This window comes from Ceratotherium simum, chromosome 25 (assembly GCF_057802395.1).
Source record: "Ceratotherium simum simum isolate JZ-2026a chromosome 25, ASM5780239v1, whole genome shotgun sequence".
In the NCBI taxonomy this organism is placed as follows: domain Eukaryota; kingdom Metazoa; phylum Chordata; class Mammalia; order Perissodactyla; family Rhinocerotidae; genus Ceratotherium; species Ceratotherium simum.
This window is the reverse complement of record NC_141924.1, coordinates 16,274,969-16,289,672: the sequence shown is the minus strand read 5'-3', so window position 1 is coordinate 16,289,672 and position 14,704 is coordinate 16,274,969. Positions and strand designations below refer to the sequence as shown.

The 14,704-nt window shown below is 48.9% G+C and overlaps 2 protein-coding genes across 2 annotated transcripts in view; one reads left to right on the top strand and one right to left on the bottom strand.

Moving 5' to 3' along the window:
* SYN3 (synapsin III) overlaps positions 1 to 14,704 on the bottom strand; it is a 425,920-nt gene that overhangs the window by 243,755 nt on the left and 167,461 nt on the right. The window lies entirely within an intron of this gene.
* Positions 2,132 to 14,704, top strand: part of TIMP3 (TIMP metallopeptidase inhibitor 3) — a 57,765-nt gene continuing 45,192 nt past the window's right edge. The window contains exon 1 of the mRNA XM_004418078.3: positions 2,132 to 2,525. Within this exon, the coding sequence (XP_004418135.1) occupies positions 2,405 to 2,525 (121 nt within the window). The 5' untranslated portion in view covers positions 2,132 to 2,404. The remainder of the gene's footprint in view (positions 2,526 to 14,704) is intronic.

Here is a 14,704-nt window from a genome sequence, read left to right as displayed (position 1 = left end):
ACCTCTATCACCTAAGATGCTTAAGCAAAGTGGATTTGGTCTGGAAAGGCTTATAAAACCTTCCACATGACTGGCACAGTGCAGGCATAAGCCAAACTCTCAAATCCCACCAAGCATGCCCTCGTTCAACCTGGAGCCTTGGGGTGGCCTCTGGAGCGTCCATTGCTCTCAAGACTCAACAGGCTGTTGGCTACACCCACACCCAAGTCTCCTGGGACCCTATTTTGTGCAATGAGGGCTAAAAGGCAGTGTGGTCAAACATCTCAGGCCTCAGAGTGCTTCTCATGTGGTTGGGGAAGGAATACAACCATCACCCATGAAACAACGAGCAAAGTGCTGGAGTAAACATTGAGAGAGGGAGAGATCTCTACGGGTCAAACTAGAGTTAGAGATGAGGTGGGAAGGGTCCTAAAAGTTGGGAAAGGGACAAGACAGAAAAATGTGGAAACTAGATTCCCTTCCTTATAGCTAAAATTTTTAAGGGGGGGGAAGAGGGTTTAAAAACTGTTCTTGGAAATACCATTTCCAATGAAATGTTCTGTCTGCCATCTCAATGTCACTTCTCTGAGGTATAAACAGAGGAGTTTCCGAGAAAGAGGCTGAACTTGCCTTTCTAAGCAGTATTCCCAGTGCTTATTTTATTCCAAACTTTTAGCATGTCTGTAGCCAGAACATTCAAGTCTCTTCCTAAATGGGATGAGTTGGGAGAGAAAGGGAGCGAGACTCAAGAGTAGAAAGAAGACTCCAGCTGCAAAAGGACATTTGCACAGGAGAGCTCACTGCTGCTAAGGTCTGGAGAAAGAAGTGTCTCTCTTAAGGTGGAAACGAGGGAATTGAGTTCCTGGCTGGTTGCCAAGTCATGTCACCTTTCTGCACCAGTTTCCTACTCTGGAAAGTGTGAATAATACTTTGTGTTTTTCCTATCTAAAAGGATTATTGTGAGATATAACGAAGTGAGGTATGGAAAATAGAAGGCAGAATCAAGATGTTACTTAATAATAAGGACAGTCCTAGTGCTAGTTAGTAGCAATCATCTATTGCAGCTAGTTGTCTAGGATCCTGGCTAGTTCTCCAGGACCTGGTTTTACCCCAGGTTTGGATCAGTTCGCCCCCAAATTCCTTGCTGAATGGTGGAGACCTGTCTGCCCTAGGTGGGTTACCATTTCCTCCAGCTCTTTCTACTTGTTTTTCAAATAAGCTCAGGGCCTTTGTACTTGCTGTTCTCTCTGACCGGTGGTCTCCTCCCAGATCACCACGTGCCTGAGCCTTCTCCTTGTTCACATCTTAGCTAAGAAGCTGACTCTTCAGACTATCTCTTACTGCTCCATAGAAAGCAGTGCCCTCCTCAGTCATGTCTAACCCATTACTCTGTTTTGTTTTCTTCATCGCACTGTCACCATCGAAAATTACCCTGTGTATTCATGGGTTTACTGATGTATTGCCTGCAAGTTCCATGGGAGCGAGGACTTTGTTTTGCTGAGCCCAGCATCCAGAACAGTGTCTGTTGAATGACTTCACAATTTACTCCGGATGAGCCCGAGGAAATAGTCGTCTATTACAGCCAGCACCAAAAGGCAAATGGCTTCCTCATATCCAGAAAAGTCAGGGGTAGGGGTGCGGGGGATTGGGGAGGTAGGTCATCTACCTGGTTCCCTCCCCTCTGACCCTGCTCCCTCCAGAGAAGGCGGAGAGTTAGTCTTTTTCCTAGCCTTTCCACCCAGGCACAGCCAAGGTCTCCAGGGCCAGGGGCCCTCTGACTTGCCAAGGGGTTGGTGCTGGGGTGGGTGGTCGTTGATTCTGCTTTGGGTTAGAGGCGCCCAGAGGGCAGGGTGGGCGTGTGGCGAGGGTGCAGGCGAGAGGGGCGCCGCTCCGGGGGACACTCGGCGAGCGCGGGTCGGAGGCGCGTCCCAGCCCACCTACTCGCGTGCCCACAGCCGCATTATTCCCTATAAGGATCTGAACGGTCCGGGGCGGCCCCGCCCCGTCGCCCCGCGCCCCCGGCCCCGCCCCCTTTTCGGAGGGCCGATGAGGTAATGCGGCTCTGCCATTGGTCGGAGGGGGCGGGCCCGGAGCGAGCCGGGGGGACCCGCGCTATATCACTCGGCCGCCGGGCAGCGGCGCAGAGCGGGCAGCGGGCGGGCGCTCGGACGGCTTCTCCTCCTGCTCCAGCTCCAGCTCCCGCTCCCTCGCCCGGAGAGACCTCCTGCCCGCGGAGTCGTGCGCCAGCGCCCAGGCAGGCTCGCCGCGCCCCCTCCCGTCCCGCTGGGCACTCGGAGGGCAGCGCGCCCGAGGCCAAAGTTGCCCCGCACGGCCGGGCGGGTGAGCTCGGGCTGCAGCGGCCCCGCCGGCGGCGCGCACGGCAACTTTGGAGAGGCGAGCAGCAGCCTCAGCAGCGGCCGCGGCGATGACTCCCTGGCTTGGGCTCGTCGTGCTCCTGGGCAGCTGGAGCCTGGGGGACTGGGGCGCCGAGGCGTGCACATGCTCGCCCAGCCACCCCCAGGACGCCTTCTGCAACTCTGACATCGGTAAGCGCTCCCGGTGTCCCAGCCGGAGCCCCCGCGGTGGCCGCTCGCGCGCTGCAGCCCGGACTGGAGCGCTGCTCCGGGTGGTGTGGCGAACCCCGCTCCTTTTCTCTGCCTGGGCTTGGGGCGGGGTGGTGAGACTCAGTTTCCTCTGGCCGGGGCTCTGGCATAATCCAGGGGGAAGATGCCCTGCAGAGAAACCCCACACTGGCCTAGTGAACCTCTTGCAGCTTTCGCTCTCCTTTTAGGGCGTGAGATCCCTACTGCTCCTTTTGACATCCGGAAAATTTTCCTCTTTACTATCGCCGGAGGAAGGGCTGGGGGAGAAGGTTCCCAAAACTTGCAATACCAGCTAAAGTGCTGGGATGTTGAGTAGTTAAAAGAAAAAAAAAGTTGCCAGCCACGTGCACAAAAAGTTGCAGGAGAAACTTGAAGTTTTCTGAGTTTTCATCATCTTCTGTGCCCGTGAAGTTCATTCTTTTCACTGAGACCCAACCCAGGCTCACGCTTCCCAAGCAAGTGCTAACCCAGCTTCTTGACTGCCAAGTTTGGGTGGATTTAAGGAGAAAAATGAGAAGAAAGCCGTGGGGTTGACCCTCCCCGGGAGGAACTGTATTTGAGTGTTGATAGCAAGCGGGAGGTGGCGTGTGTGAGGGATCGCTTATCACACAGCTGTGAGAATTTGCAGGAAGACTATTTTTTTTTCCTTGAATATGTGTGGGGAGGGGGAGAATGAGCAGGGAAAATGGATTTGTCACCAAAAGAACAAAGATGCCAAGGGTCACATCATGGTGACAGTTCCAAGCTGGATTTCGCGTCTTGATTAGAGAGACTCAGTAAGAAGTCGAACCAGTTTTTATGGAGGGCCTGGAGAGTGTCCTGGGAGAACTTGTCTGGGAGTGTTCGCAACACTTGTGTTTCGATGGCCAGAGGTGGAGGAGCAGCAGCTGGAAAACATCTCTCCCCTCCTTTCCAGCTCATAAAGCATGCAAGTCCAGTGGCCTCTGCTTTGTGTGTGTGTGTGTGTGTGTGTGTGTGTGTACGCGGGCTGGGGGTGGGGTGGGACACGGTCTAGCCGGCCTCTGCCTGTGTCGATTCAGAGGTGAAGAATGGAGCGTGTGTGTTTTAAGTACAGTCATAAAGGGGAAGGAAAATTTTCCACTGGGTCCTGGGTGAGGGCCTCCACAAGTGTGCTGCAGGGGAGGAGGGGGAGGAGGCCGGAGCCTGGCAGGGGAGGCAGCTGAGGTTGGGAGGGGCGCTGCTGGTGGGCTCGGCGGAGCCTAGGAGAAGTCAGGGAGGTGGCTGTGGTGACCAGAAGGTCAGTCCAGTTGGCAGGCGCGGGTGTTTGTGTGACCTGGGGTCACCCTTGTTAGAGGTCCCCTGGGGCCCTGTGTTGTGCGCCCTTCCCTCTCCCGGGGGGATTCTGGCTGGTCCCTGGGTGTGTGGGTTGCCTGGAAGGATTCCTTTGGGCTGCCTGAGGCTGGAAGGGTTTTCTCCCCTCTCCTTTGACTGCCTCTACCCAAATTCCACTTGGCCTGTCCCTTCTCACCCTGTAGGTGACATTCCACCTGAGTAGTGCTGGGAGCTGCTGCTGCTGCTGCTGGTGGGTTCTGGTCTTGCTCAGTGAGGAGCATACACTCGGGGCCAGGAGGCTGGCAGGTGGAGTGAGGGCGTCCTCTTCTGTTTGCCAATGGCTCGGATGTGTCCACTTGGATTTTTTTGCTGTGTGGGGAGAGGGAGACCTCATGCCTCCCCCTTGCCCTTGGCTTTGGGATGTCCACCCTGGAAGTTCACCAGGGAACCTGGAAACAGGAGCAAGGAGACCCCTGCTTCCAATGGGGTCACTTCTTGACTCAGTTTCCTGCTTAGGTTTCCTGCTGTGGGTCTGGGCTGATGCAGAAATTCTCCTGTAATTTCTCTGGATTTATTCAAGAAATGCCCCTGCCCCCATCTTTAATAAACTGCCCAGAGAAAAGCTGAGTTACCAGAAAGTATCCAGACCAGAACATTGTGGTAGCAAAAATAAAGAAGAAACAAACAAACAAAAAACTCTTCGATGCCCTGGCACCGATCCAAAACTCTTCTGCCTTGGTTTGGTGCACTGCACTGGTGGCAAGGATGAGATAACGCTTTTAGAAATGGGAGGTGTGGAAGTGGGCTGCTTGCTGTTGACCTCTGCTGCCTTACAGCACCCTGCTGGCGTCCAGTAGGTGGCTCCCAGTTTTCCCAGACTTTCTGGTTAATGTTTGGGTTGAAACTCTGCCCTTTCTCTCCCTGAAGGAAATGTGTAGGAGCTCTCCATTCCCCTTGACTTCTACTAGCCCACCAGTCAACACTGTAGCCCATTAAATATGCTCAAGCCAGCCCACGGGCTTCTAGAACCTTCCTGGCTGTTTTCTCTTTGTGGCCTGGTGCCATGTTGCCGGGCGAAGGGCACGGCATGCCTGGTTTGGCCCTCACTAAGGAACCCCCCATGGCCTTCTCTCTCCTTTCTCCTCATCCACAGGTGTCTCTTTTTGCCTTTCTCCCCCAGAGCCCTGGGGACTGGCACTGCCTTCTGGGTGAGGAGGAGTTAAAAGGTGTTTCTATGGCAACCCCAGGCCTTGCACCCTACCGAAGTGTTTAGGAGAAGAATAAACTACATGCCAGCTTATAAAACATACTGTGGGGGAAAGAAAAGGACTTGGCAGCAGCCACGTCTGTGGCCCCCTCCCCACCAGTCACTGCCCCTGAAACTCCTGACAAAACCTTGACCCTGGAGGAGGGACGGGAGGGGGCTGGGAATGAGGAAGGCAGCCTCCGCCGGGCAGATCCTGCTCCAGCAGCTCTGTCCAGCACAGGAAGGGGTGGGCAGTGCCAAGAGCCTTCTGAAAATTGGGGTGTGTGCGCGTGTGTGTGTGTATGTGTGGTTTCTGCAGGGAGGGGCAGGGGAGAGAGAGAGAATTTTGCTTCAGAACGCCAAGCCCTTCTCTTTGGCCTCCTTGGCAAAGAGGAACGAGGCTGTGGGATGGCGTGTTGGGGGCCTGCCCCCTGAGCCTGTTGGGAATTCGAGAGTGAGGCTCAGCGTGGGGGCCCGCTGCCAGCCCTGGAGGATGGTCCCTGGCTATCTCCGAATTGTTCTGACAGGGACCAGTGCCAGTGGATTCTTTCAGTATCAGATCTGAGGTTGTGGTTTTAGCAAAGAAGCCATTTTCAAAGAAGTCAGATCCATTCCCTCTCACTCACACACACACAACTACACTCCACACTGGGCTTTGTGACTTAAGGAAAATAAAAAGGATCAGACTTCAGAGAGGGCCGCCCACTTGGGGAGGGGAACTGGGCTGATGACATCTTGGGACCCTTGGATAGAGGAGACCTGCCCTTCGCAGGAAGAGGGGAGGGCCATCTGTCAGACTCGTACTGGGTGCAAGCTCTTCACAGACCCTGTGTCTTTCATCCACCTGGCACCTGAAGAGTGGTATTACACCCATTTTTCAGATGGAAAACACTGAGTCTGAGAGAGATTGTGCTTGCCCAAGGTCCCCCAGCTGCTAAATGATAAGGCTAAATTCATTCTTAGTTATGCCATTCTTCAAAAGCTTTTCAACTCTCATTTGTCCTTGATATTCTAAGGCAGAGAGCCCCTCCTAGGACTGAAATGGAAAGGACGGTTAACATCTGAGAATGCTTCATTTATTGATTTGGAAAGTTTTCGTTAAAAATATGAAGAAATGGCCAGAGGTTTTAATTAAACGTCATCTTATGGGAGGGGGAAATTTATTATTATTATTATTATTATTATTATTATTATAATATTAGGGTATAAACAGAGAAAAATAAAGGAAAATTTCTAATGTTTTTTGGCTGTTAGATCTGGAAGAGACCCTCAAACCCACCCAGTCAAAGTAAAAAAATGACTCGGTTTGTCTCACCGAGGCCCGGAGAGAAGTCAGCTAATGGAGACAAGACGTCTTGGGCTTGCATTCTCTTCCCTTTCCAGGTGGGGATGAGTTGGGGCTACCCAGGGTGAGGTGCCCAGTCTATGCAGATGGCCAGTGTGGTGGGAGGAAAACCAGAGACAGAGTCAGGAGACGAGGTCCCGGCTGCCTGGAGAAGGTCCTCTCCCACATTTCTGTGTCCCTTTCACAATCCCTGGATAGATAAGGCTAGAAAAGTGACCACAGAAGTGGCTGGGTGGAGGGACTTTTGTTTGTGTTGCAGGAACAGCAGGAACCATTCAGCTCCACTGCTGAATGGCACATTCCAACAGGTTCATTAATTAAAAACAAAAACAACAACACAATTCTCCATTGCGTTTGGCTTTTACCATTCCAGCCGGTACGGACAAGGAGGTCCCTTCTTCGAGCCTTTGTCATAGTCAACTCCTGGGTGGCCTCGAGGGGCAGTGTGGGGTGGTGGAAGGGCCGTGGAGTGGGCAGAGCTGGGCTTAAATCCTTCCTCCGGGGCTTGTTGGCTGTGTGTGTTTGGGCTTGTTACTGGACACCTTTAAGCTGTAGTTTCCTCGTTTATAAAAGGGGAATAATAATTTGTGCCACCTCAGCCCTTTAATTTTTATCTATATATTTAAAGTTACGAGTATTATGTGAATATAGTTTATGTCCATGTATGTATCTGTGTGTATATCTATATCCATCCATCATCCATCCATATCTATCTATCTATCTATCTATCTCTCTCTCTCTCTCTCTCTCTCTCTATCTATCTATCTATCTATCTATCTATCTATCTATCTATCTATCTATCTATCTATCTATATCTATAATCTATCTATCTATCTACCTACCTACCTACCTAAAATAAGGGTAAAGTCTTTTTTGATCACTTCCTCTAATTCTAGCTCCTTCTCCAGACCCTTTCCTCCCTGTGTATTTACATACATAGGTACCCATAGAAAATTTATAATAGTTTTTTCCCTTAGAAACATGAATAATAGAACACTTTAAATAGTGGAATACCACATATAGCATTCTGCTTTTTTTTTTCATTGAACAATGTGTATTAGAGATTGTTCTCAGCTAATATACATATGGACCTATTTCATTCTTTTTATGTGTAGTATTCCATAGGGTTATAATTTTAAAAAGCTAATTATGGAGTGATGACTATGTGCTAGGCGCCATTCTAAATAATTAACATGCATTAACTCATTTAATTCTCTCAGCAGTCCTGTGAGGCAGGTGCATTACTGTCATCTCTATTTTACAGTTGAGGAAATTGAGGCTTAGAAAAATTAGGTAACTTGTTCAGGGTTATAGCAGAGCCTGTATTTAAACTCCTGCAGCCTAGCTCTAAAATATAATCAAACTATATATTACATTATATTGTGTCATATTATATATATTACTATATACTATTATATTACTATAATAATATAATATCCCCATAGGTATAGGTATATATTTATTTAACCATTCCCCTATTGATAGATATCTAGGTTTCTAACAGCAGTTTGTCCTTACAATGAGCACTGCAACAAAGAGTCGTTGTACAATCCTCTTGTTTGTGTGTACAAATATGTCTCTATGACAAATATACAATTGGAATTATTGGACGTAAGCTATGTTCATTTTACATTGTAATAGTTCCTGCCAATTTGCCCTCCAGAGTGGCTGTGTTAACATAGTTCTTTTTGGATATGCAACATGAAGGGACGGAGGAGCTATCATAGCCCCGTACAATACTTCCATGCTTCTCTCAGATGAGAAAACAACTTGTAATTTTTATTGACTTTCCAGGGTTTTGTCCTCTTTTTGCTTATCCCCTTGTCCCTTTGAAAGTGAGCAAAATTAGGGCCACCTAGACCAAGTTGGTGGGAGCATTGTTATAGGGAGCGAGGGGCTGAAGCGCCAGGAAAGTTGTAGCCCTGACTTGGGGCAGTTTGGAGTAATTCAGTTGATGGTTTTATTTTTTGCTTTCATAATAAGCAATGGGACTTTCATTCCATTAAGTTGTTTGACTTTGGGGTTTCACATGAACCCAGGTTCAAGCACACGTGGCTGTATTTTGAAGACACGGGCAGAGGGTTTTGTTTGCTGACTCAAAGTTGCCCCGTGGTTGACTGGCCTCGCCAGGCTCATGGTGGCAGCCAGAGGACTCAACCTTTTGTTTCCCTACTCCCCTTGTTGTTGCATTGGGATGGTGCTTGGATGGGAGTGATGGGATGGCCGTGGAGATGGAGATGGACTGTGGAGAGGGAGGCAGGGTGATCCCAGCCAAGAAAGATGCTGGGATCTCGTAGTCATATGGGAGCTGAAAGGGCTGGTTTAAGACAGAGTTCACTGTTCTAATTAAAACGCTTCAGTGGACTCTTGAAATAGAGTGTCATAAAATGGCTCTTACAAGGGCCAGTCTGGTCCCTGCCTAACTCTTCATCCTCTCATCACTGGCCCTTCCAGCACTAGCTGTTCTATTCTCTCTCTGGGTCCTGGCCCATACTGTGTCCTTGGTTTTGAACATCCCTCATTAACTTCTCATTCTCCACGTCGCACGTGGTCCCATTTTCCTGTCCAATCCTTGTCATTGATGCAGAAGAACAGTTGCACCTTGCCCAAATTTTATACATGTTGAAAAACACCGTCTTTAGTAAAAACCAAATTCTCTGAAGCTGCCATGGGAGATTCCCAGAGGGGGTCATTCTTGGGCTGGGTGAGACCTAAGGGCTGTGTACCACCCAAAGGGATGCCTCTAACCCCCCTGAGAGGGGAGGCATCTGCTATGCTGTCTGCATTACTTGATAAGTCCAGTCCCATCTTCTGGACATAATATTCCACCACTGTCCCAGAGAAAAAATGGTGGGGATTTCTAAATGCCACCCCAGCAGGGGATGGCCAAAAATAACTATCTTTCATTGAGGTGCACTTACTATGCGCCAGGCACTGTACCAAATTCCTTGCTTGCATATCCATCACCCTGTGAGGTGGAGACTGCCCATCTCAGCTGCCTGGTGAGTGATCTGAGGCTAGAGAGGTGAAATCCTCATCCAAGATCACACTGCTAGGAAACAGACAAGCCAGAACCTACACTTGCTTAGTCTGTCTCCAAAACTTGTATTGCGAATCAGTCTCTTGTGTAGACCAAGAGCTGGGAATCTTTGGACTTGGGAAGATGCTATCCCTTTACAACTTCCCTCACATTGGTTTTCTGACGCCTCACTGTCAGAGTTCCCCTTGGGATGCTTCTGATTTTCTTCTGTAGCCAGCCTTGCCTCCCCTGCTGCCCCCAATTTTATCACAGTCAATCCCAACAAAACCAAGCCTTGAACCCATTTCTAATTTCTATCCCAATGCTCTTTCCACTGGATCAGTGGTTCCCAGCCTTTTCAACACCATGGACTATTATTATTAATTTTCCTTCAGTGTTTTCCAAGTTTGGAAAAATTCTCCATCACAACTTCATGTGTTGAGTGTTGATTATTTTTCCATTAAAAGAATCAGTTAAAATATATCTATAATGACTGATATTAGCCAGTCATTATTCTGACACAGTCGGCTAATACACCAATTAATTATGGCCCAAAGCAAAGAAACTTGGTGTTCCCTTAAGCCTGGGAAACATTCTCACGGGCTGTTGGATGACTATAGTGTATGACTTGGGTTGTCTTACTGAAATGCTAAAAATAGCTCACGGACCCCTTCGTAGATCACTCTTCCTCACCCCTCTGAGAATGGTTCTTTTGTTTCACACTGGTTTACCATCTCTCCTCCTTGTGGACAGGTCCATATATTGACCCCCCTTGCCATATTCCTATGTACCCACAGTGCCGAGGACGGGGCTGGGGGAGGTAGCAGGGAACCGACGTGTCCTCGTCGAGTTGCATACCCTTTCAGAGGAGGCAACATGGGTTCAGGTATTTGCTTTCCTGTATTAACTGCTGACAGGCTGGAGCACAGAATATTGATTCTAGCTAACGGGACACACTAAATAGTGTGTGACAGGAGGTCATGAGGTGTCTATCCAAGCCCTAGTGAAACTAAGAGCTCTTTTTGTTCAGTTGCTAAAAAATTAGCGTCTGGAGGAGGAGAAGGGGCCCGATGAACCTTCTTGATCCATTTATAAGCCATCTGCGAGACTGGGATGGTTTGGCTGCCATAGAAGGGACGGTCCCTACCGCCCAACACCCAGTTCTGATTTGTGTTCACGTAAACCTTATCACCTAGTGGTGGCAATCGCGCCACAGAGAGTAGAGACGTTAAGTGCTCCCAGGCCTGGGGCCACCTGGCTTATTGTGGGGGTCGGGAAGGGAAGGAGAGCTGTAAGATTTGGCCTCAGAGCCCAAGCTAAAGTTCAGCCAGTGGAAAAACAGAGCCGTTGGATGACAGGGGGTGAGGGATGGGGAGAGGGGAAATCCTGAGCAGACCAGAGCCATTCCGGAAGCAGAGACCTTAAATATTGCACGGCAATTACCTCTCCCCCTCCGCCAACTTGGATCCCTCTGAGAGTGAGGGCACCAGGCGGCGCAGAGCCCAGTTGCCTGCAGAGAAGGACTGTTGCGTTCAGAAATCTCGGGCTCCAGCAGTCCCCAGATTAGGAGAAGGCCAGCCTTGCAACCTGGGTCCAACTTTGTGAGGATGTAGTTTCATGACTAGAGGGACCCAGGTGTTTGGCTCAAGTGCCCGCGGTTCATGAGTTAGGAGGGATCTCCTTCTGACTTAGACTTGATCGTCGTGAATAGACTCACAGTCTTTGAGATTTGGAAACAGAGTAGCCCTTGTGAGCTCTGCTACTCAAAAGCTTTGGCAAGTTCTCTGGCCTCAGTTTCCCCATCTGCAAAATGGGGGAAATAATAGTACGTAGAACCACACTGGGTTGGTGATTAAGTGAAATAATTCATAGACAATGTTTAGCACAGAATCTGCCATATGCTAAAGGCTCCATAAATGTGAGCTTTCAGTAGTAGTGTTGTTAAATTGTATAGAAGAGCGAGTCTTCTCATTTGATTTTTGGTGAGGAAAATGCGGCCCCTAGGGGTGATGTAGTGTTTTTCACAGACAGTTGACCCCCCCAACCCCATCTGATGGTTTTCCACCTTGTCACACTGCCTCCCATAGGACAGAGAAACAAACAACTAAGTTTCCTACTCTCTGTATTTTCATGCCTCTCCACATTTATAGTCTTAAGTTCACTTGATCTTATTTGATGATCACAACACCCCACTGAGGAAGGCAGGACGGTGGGGGGCATCGTTCCCATTTAATGGATGTTGACAGTGAGAACAGGTGTGCTTCAGGAGCATGGTGACACAGCCAATGCATGGACCTGGGATTGGAACCCATGTCTTCTGAAGGCAAGTCCTACACTCTTTTCAAGGGTTAGGTGCCACCCTTCCCTCTCTAGACTACTCTGGCACGTTTGTCTCTGATGGGCACAGGTAGAAGATGCCGGGGTAGCCAACGGGAGGGCCTGGGAAGTGGACTGGGGATATTGAACTTGGATGTCAAATCCATACCCGCTGTCCCTGTCTACGCCCAGGGTTGGGAGATGCAGCGTGGGGCACAGGAGCGAGCACCAGCCTCGAGTGGGGACACCTGGGTTCTAGTTCTGGTCCACCGCCTGATTCTGGAATCACCATGGTGATGTCAACACCCCTGGATTTCAGGCTCTTATCTGTAACATAGGAGGACTGGCTCTCTGTGGCGTGTATGCACATATATTTTTCTCACATATATTTATAGTAATTGATGTTTTCCCAAATGCCTACTATGTGTCAAGTGTTTCTGGCTCTAAGCTTTCTTGGACAGGCCTCTCTAGTTTAGCTGAATCATTGAGCACCGAAATCCATCAACGACACCTTTTAGGAGGTAACTTCTATAGAAATATGGTCTCTTAAGATAAGAGCCAGGATCTCTGTGGTTGTAAAAGTAGACGAGGGCTTCGACTGAACAAAACCACTAATGAGCCGACATCCTTTATCGGATGACATATTTGACCACCAAACTTCCTGTTGGCGCAGAGCTGATTTGCCAGACAGATAGCAACCTTGCAGACCTAGTCGATGGCTAGAATTAAAAATCAAGGTCACTTTGGTGTCTCTCATTGATCGCCGAACGGCTTAGTGAAAATTCTTGTGAACCCCACTGACACCACTACGGAAGCTGATGGATAAGAGGTGGGGTTGAGATTCAGTACTCATCAAAACAATGCCCTCCTGATCCACAGTCCCAGTGAGCAGTCCCTGGCTCCAGAAAACTTGGTTAGTGGCTTGGCCGAAACATCTGTAGCTGAGAAGACTTCTCTCATGGAAGACCGGCTCACGTGAGGACCTGTGATTAAGATGTGTGTGATCTGATGGAACCTTCATTTACAAGAATGAGGAGGGGGTTTGGCAGTCCTAGATCAAACATATGCCCTATTGGGCAATCACGGTCCACTCCCCTCCCCAACAAATAGGACAGAGACCACCAAAGATCCCTCCACTGTAGCTTCCTGACACAGATGGCCACGAGGATGGAGAAATGTGGGAGAACCTCAACATCCCAGGTTGTTCTCTAGGGTGCAGTTCTGAGCAAATGGGTACAGGGGAAAAAGGCTGCACCTGAGGCAGGCAGGTGTAGGCATGGGTTCCAGTTCCTTCTTTGATTCTCTCTTGGCCTGGGTTTCCTCACCTGTCATCTAGATCAGATCACAAACCCAAATGCCTACAGAGGCCAGTCACGGAAGCTGGATGTTTGCAGATGAAACTTCATGAAATATTACTCACTTCTACCAAAAAAAAAAATATATATGGTTCCTCAGTCTCTTATTTTCCCACTTTGGAGGAATAAATGGGTATTAACAATTATTTTTTTATTATAAGACAAACAACAGTGGGCAAATGTGATGATAACTTGTAACTTATCTTTGGCTTTGGAGTGGGGGAGGCAATAGAGAATGGTGGCGACTATGGCAAACTGAACAGTTCATGTCCCTTCTGAAGGGCACAGCTGCTGTCTAGTTCCAATCTAACAGAATGTGGGTCCAGTGTTGCCAGAGTTCCAGTCTCTTAGGAGAAGCTAGAAATCCAAAGTTTTACTGCAAGATCTTCTCATTTTTTTAAGCGCTGGCACAATTAAAAAGCAACATGCACACACATACACGTGTATGGGCCACAAAAATGTGTCCCTGGGCCAGCTTCAGCCCTATGGATCATCAGTTTTGTGACCTAGAGTCCAGATGACCTCTTGAATTTCTCTTGGGTTGTAGGATCTCTGAGTGAATAAGACCAACTGCTTTTTCAGGCAAAATGATGTACCCTATTCTCTGTGTCCCCAGAGAACACCATTCATGGGCTTGTTATTGCACTTTCCACACTTTCTGAGGTGGTTAAGAGCACAGATCCTGGAGTGAGATGCCTGGTTCAAATCTTTGGCTGTATTAATTGCTAGCTGTACAATCCCAGCCAAGCCAATCCTTCTCAGCCTCATTTTTCTTATCTGTAAAATGGAGTATGCAATAACAGTCCTCTTAACCTCATAGGGTTGTGGCAGAATTCATTGAGATAATTGGAATCACAGGCTTGGCCCGTGGCCTGGCATGTAGTCAGGGCGTGATAAATGTCAGCCATCATCTTATTACTATGTGGTGCCTCCCCCCAGATGGTGAGCCAGCTGGAGTACAGCGCGTCACGTCTTACTCACCCGCTCATCGCCTGATGCGTAGTAGGCATGTGATAAAAGTACCTCGAATGAATGAGGACTTTCAAGAACGATAGCATTCCAGCCTTTCCAGGCAATAGTGCACTTAGCTCTGTGTGTGTGTCAGAGAGAGAGACAGAAAAGAAAAATCAGTTTGGACATGCTGGGCCCTGACCAGCCCAATGAGAAGAAGCTGTTGTAAGCTGCTAAGATAGCCTGCTCAACAGCGGCGATTGTTTTGGAAAATAAAACAAAAGCCCTTGCCCGCCCTTTTCTAACAGAGCAGATGAGAGACGGCTTGGGAAACCAGAGTACAGACGTGAGACCTCAGGTGTGGACGAGTGTGCTCATATCACGGTGTGCTTCGACAGCTTGACGGATTTTATTTATTCAGGGCCCCTTTAAGGCAGAGGAGATTCCTGGAGGCTCTTAAAATTTAATGCCTCACCTGGATAGTTAACATCTGTGTTTTATTTTGTTTTAAAAAGTTAACCCCAAATAGTTCAAATTCCTTCTGGATCCCTCAGAGAAGAGTTTCTTACCGGGCGACTCACAAGGAGGGAGACAGAA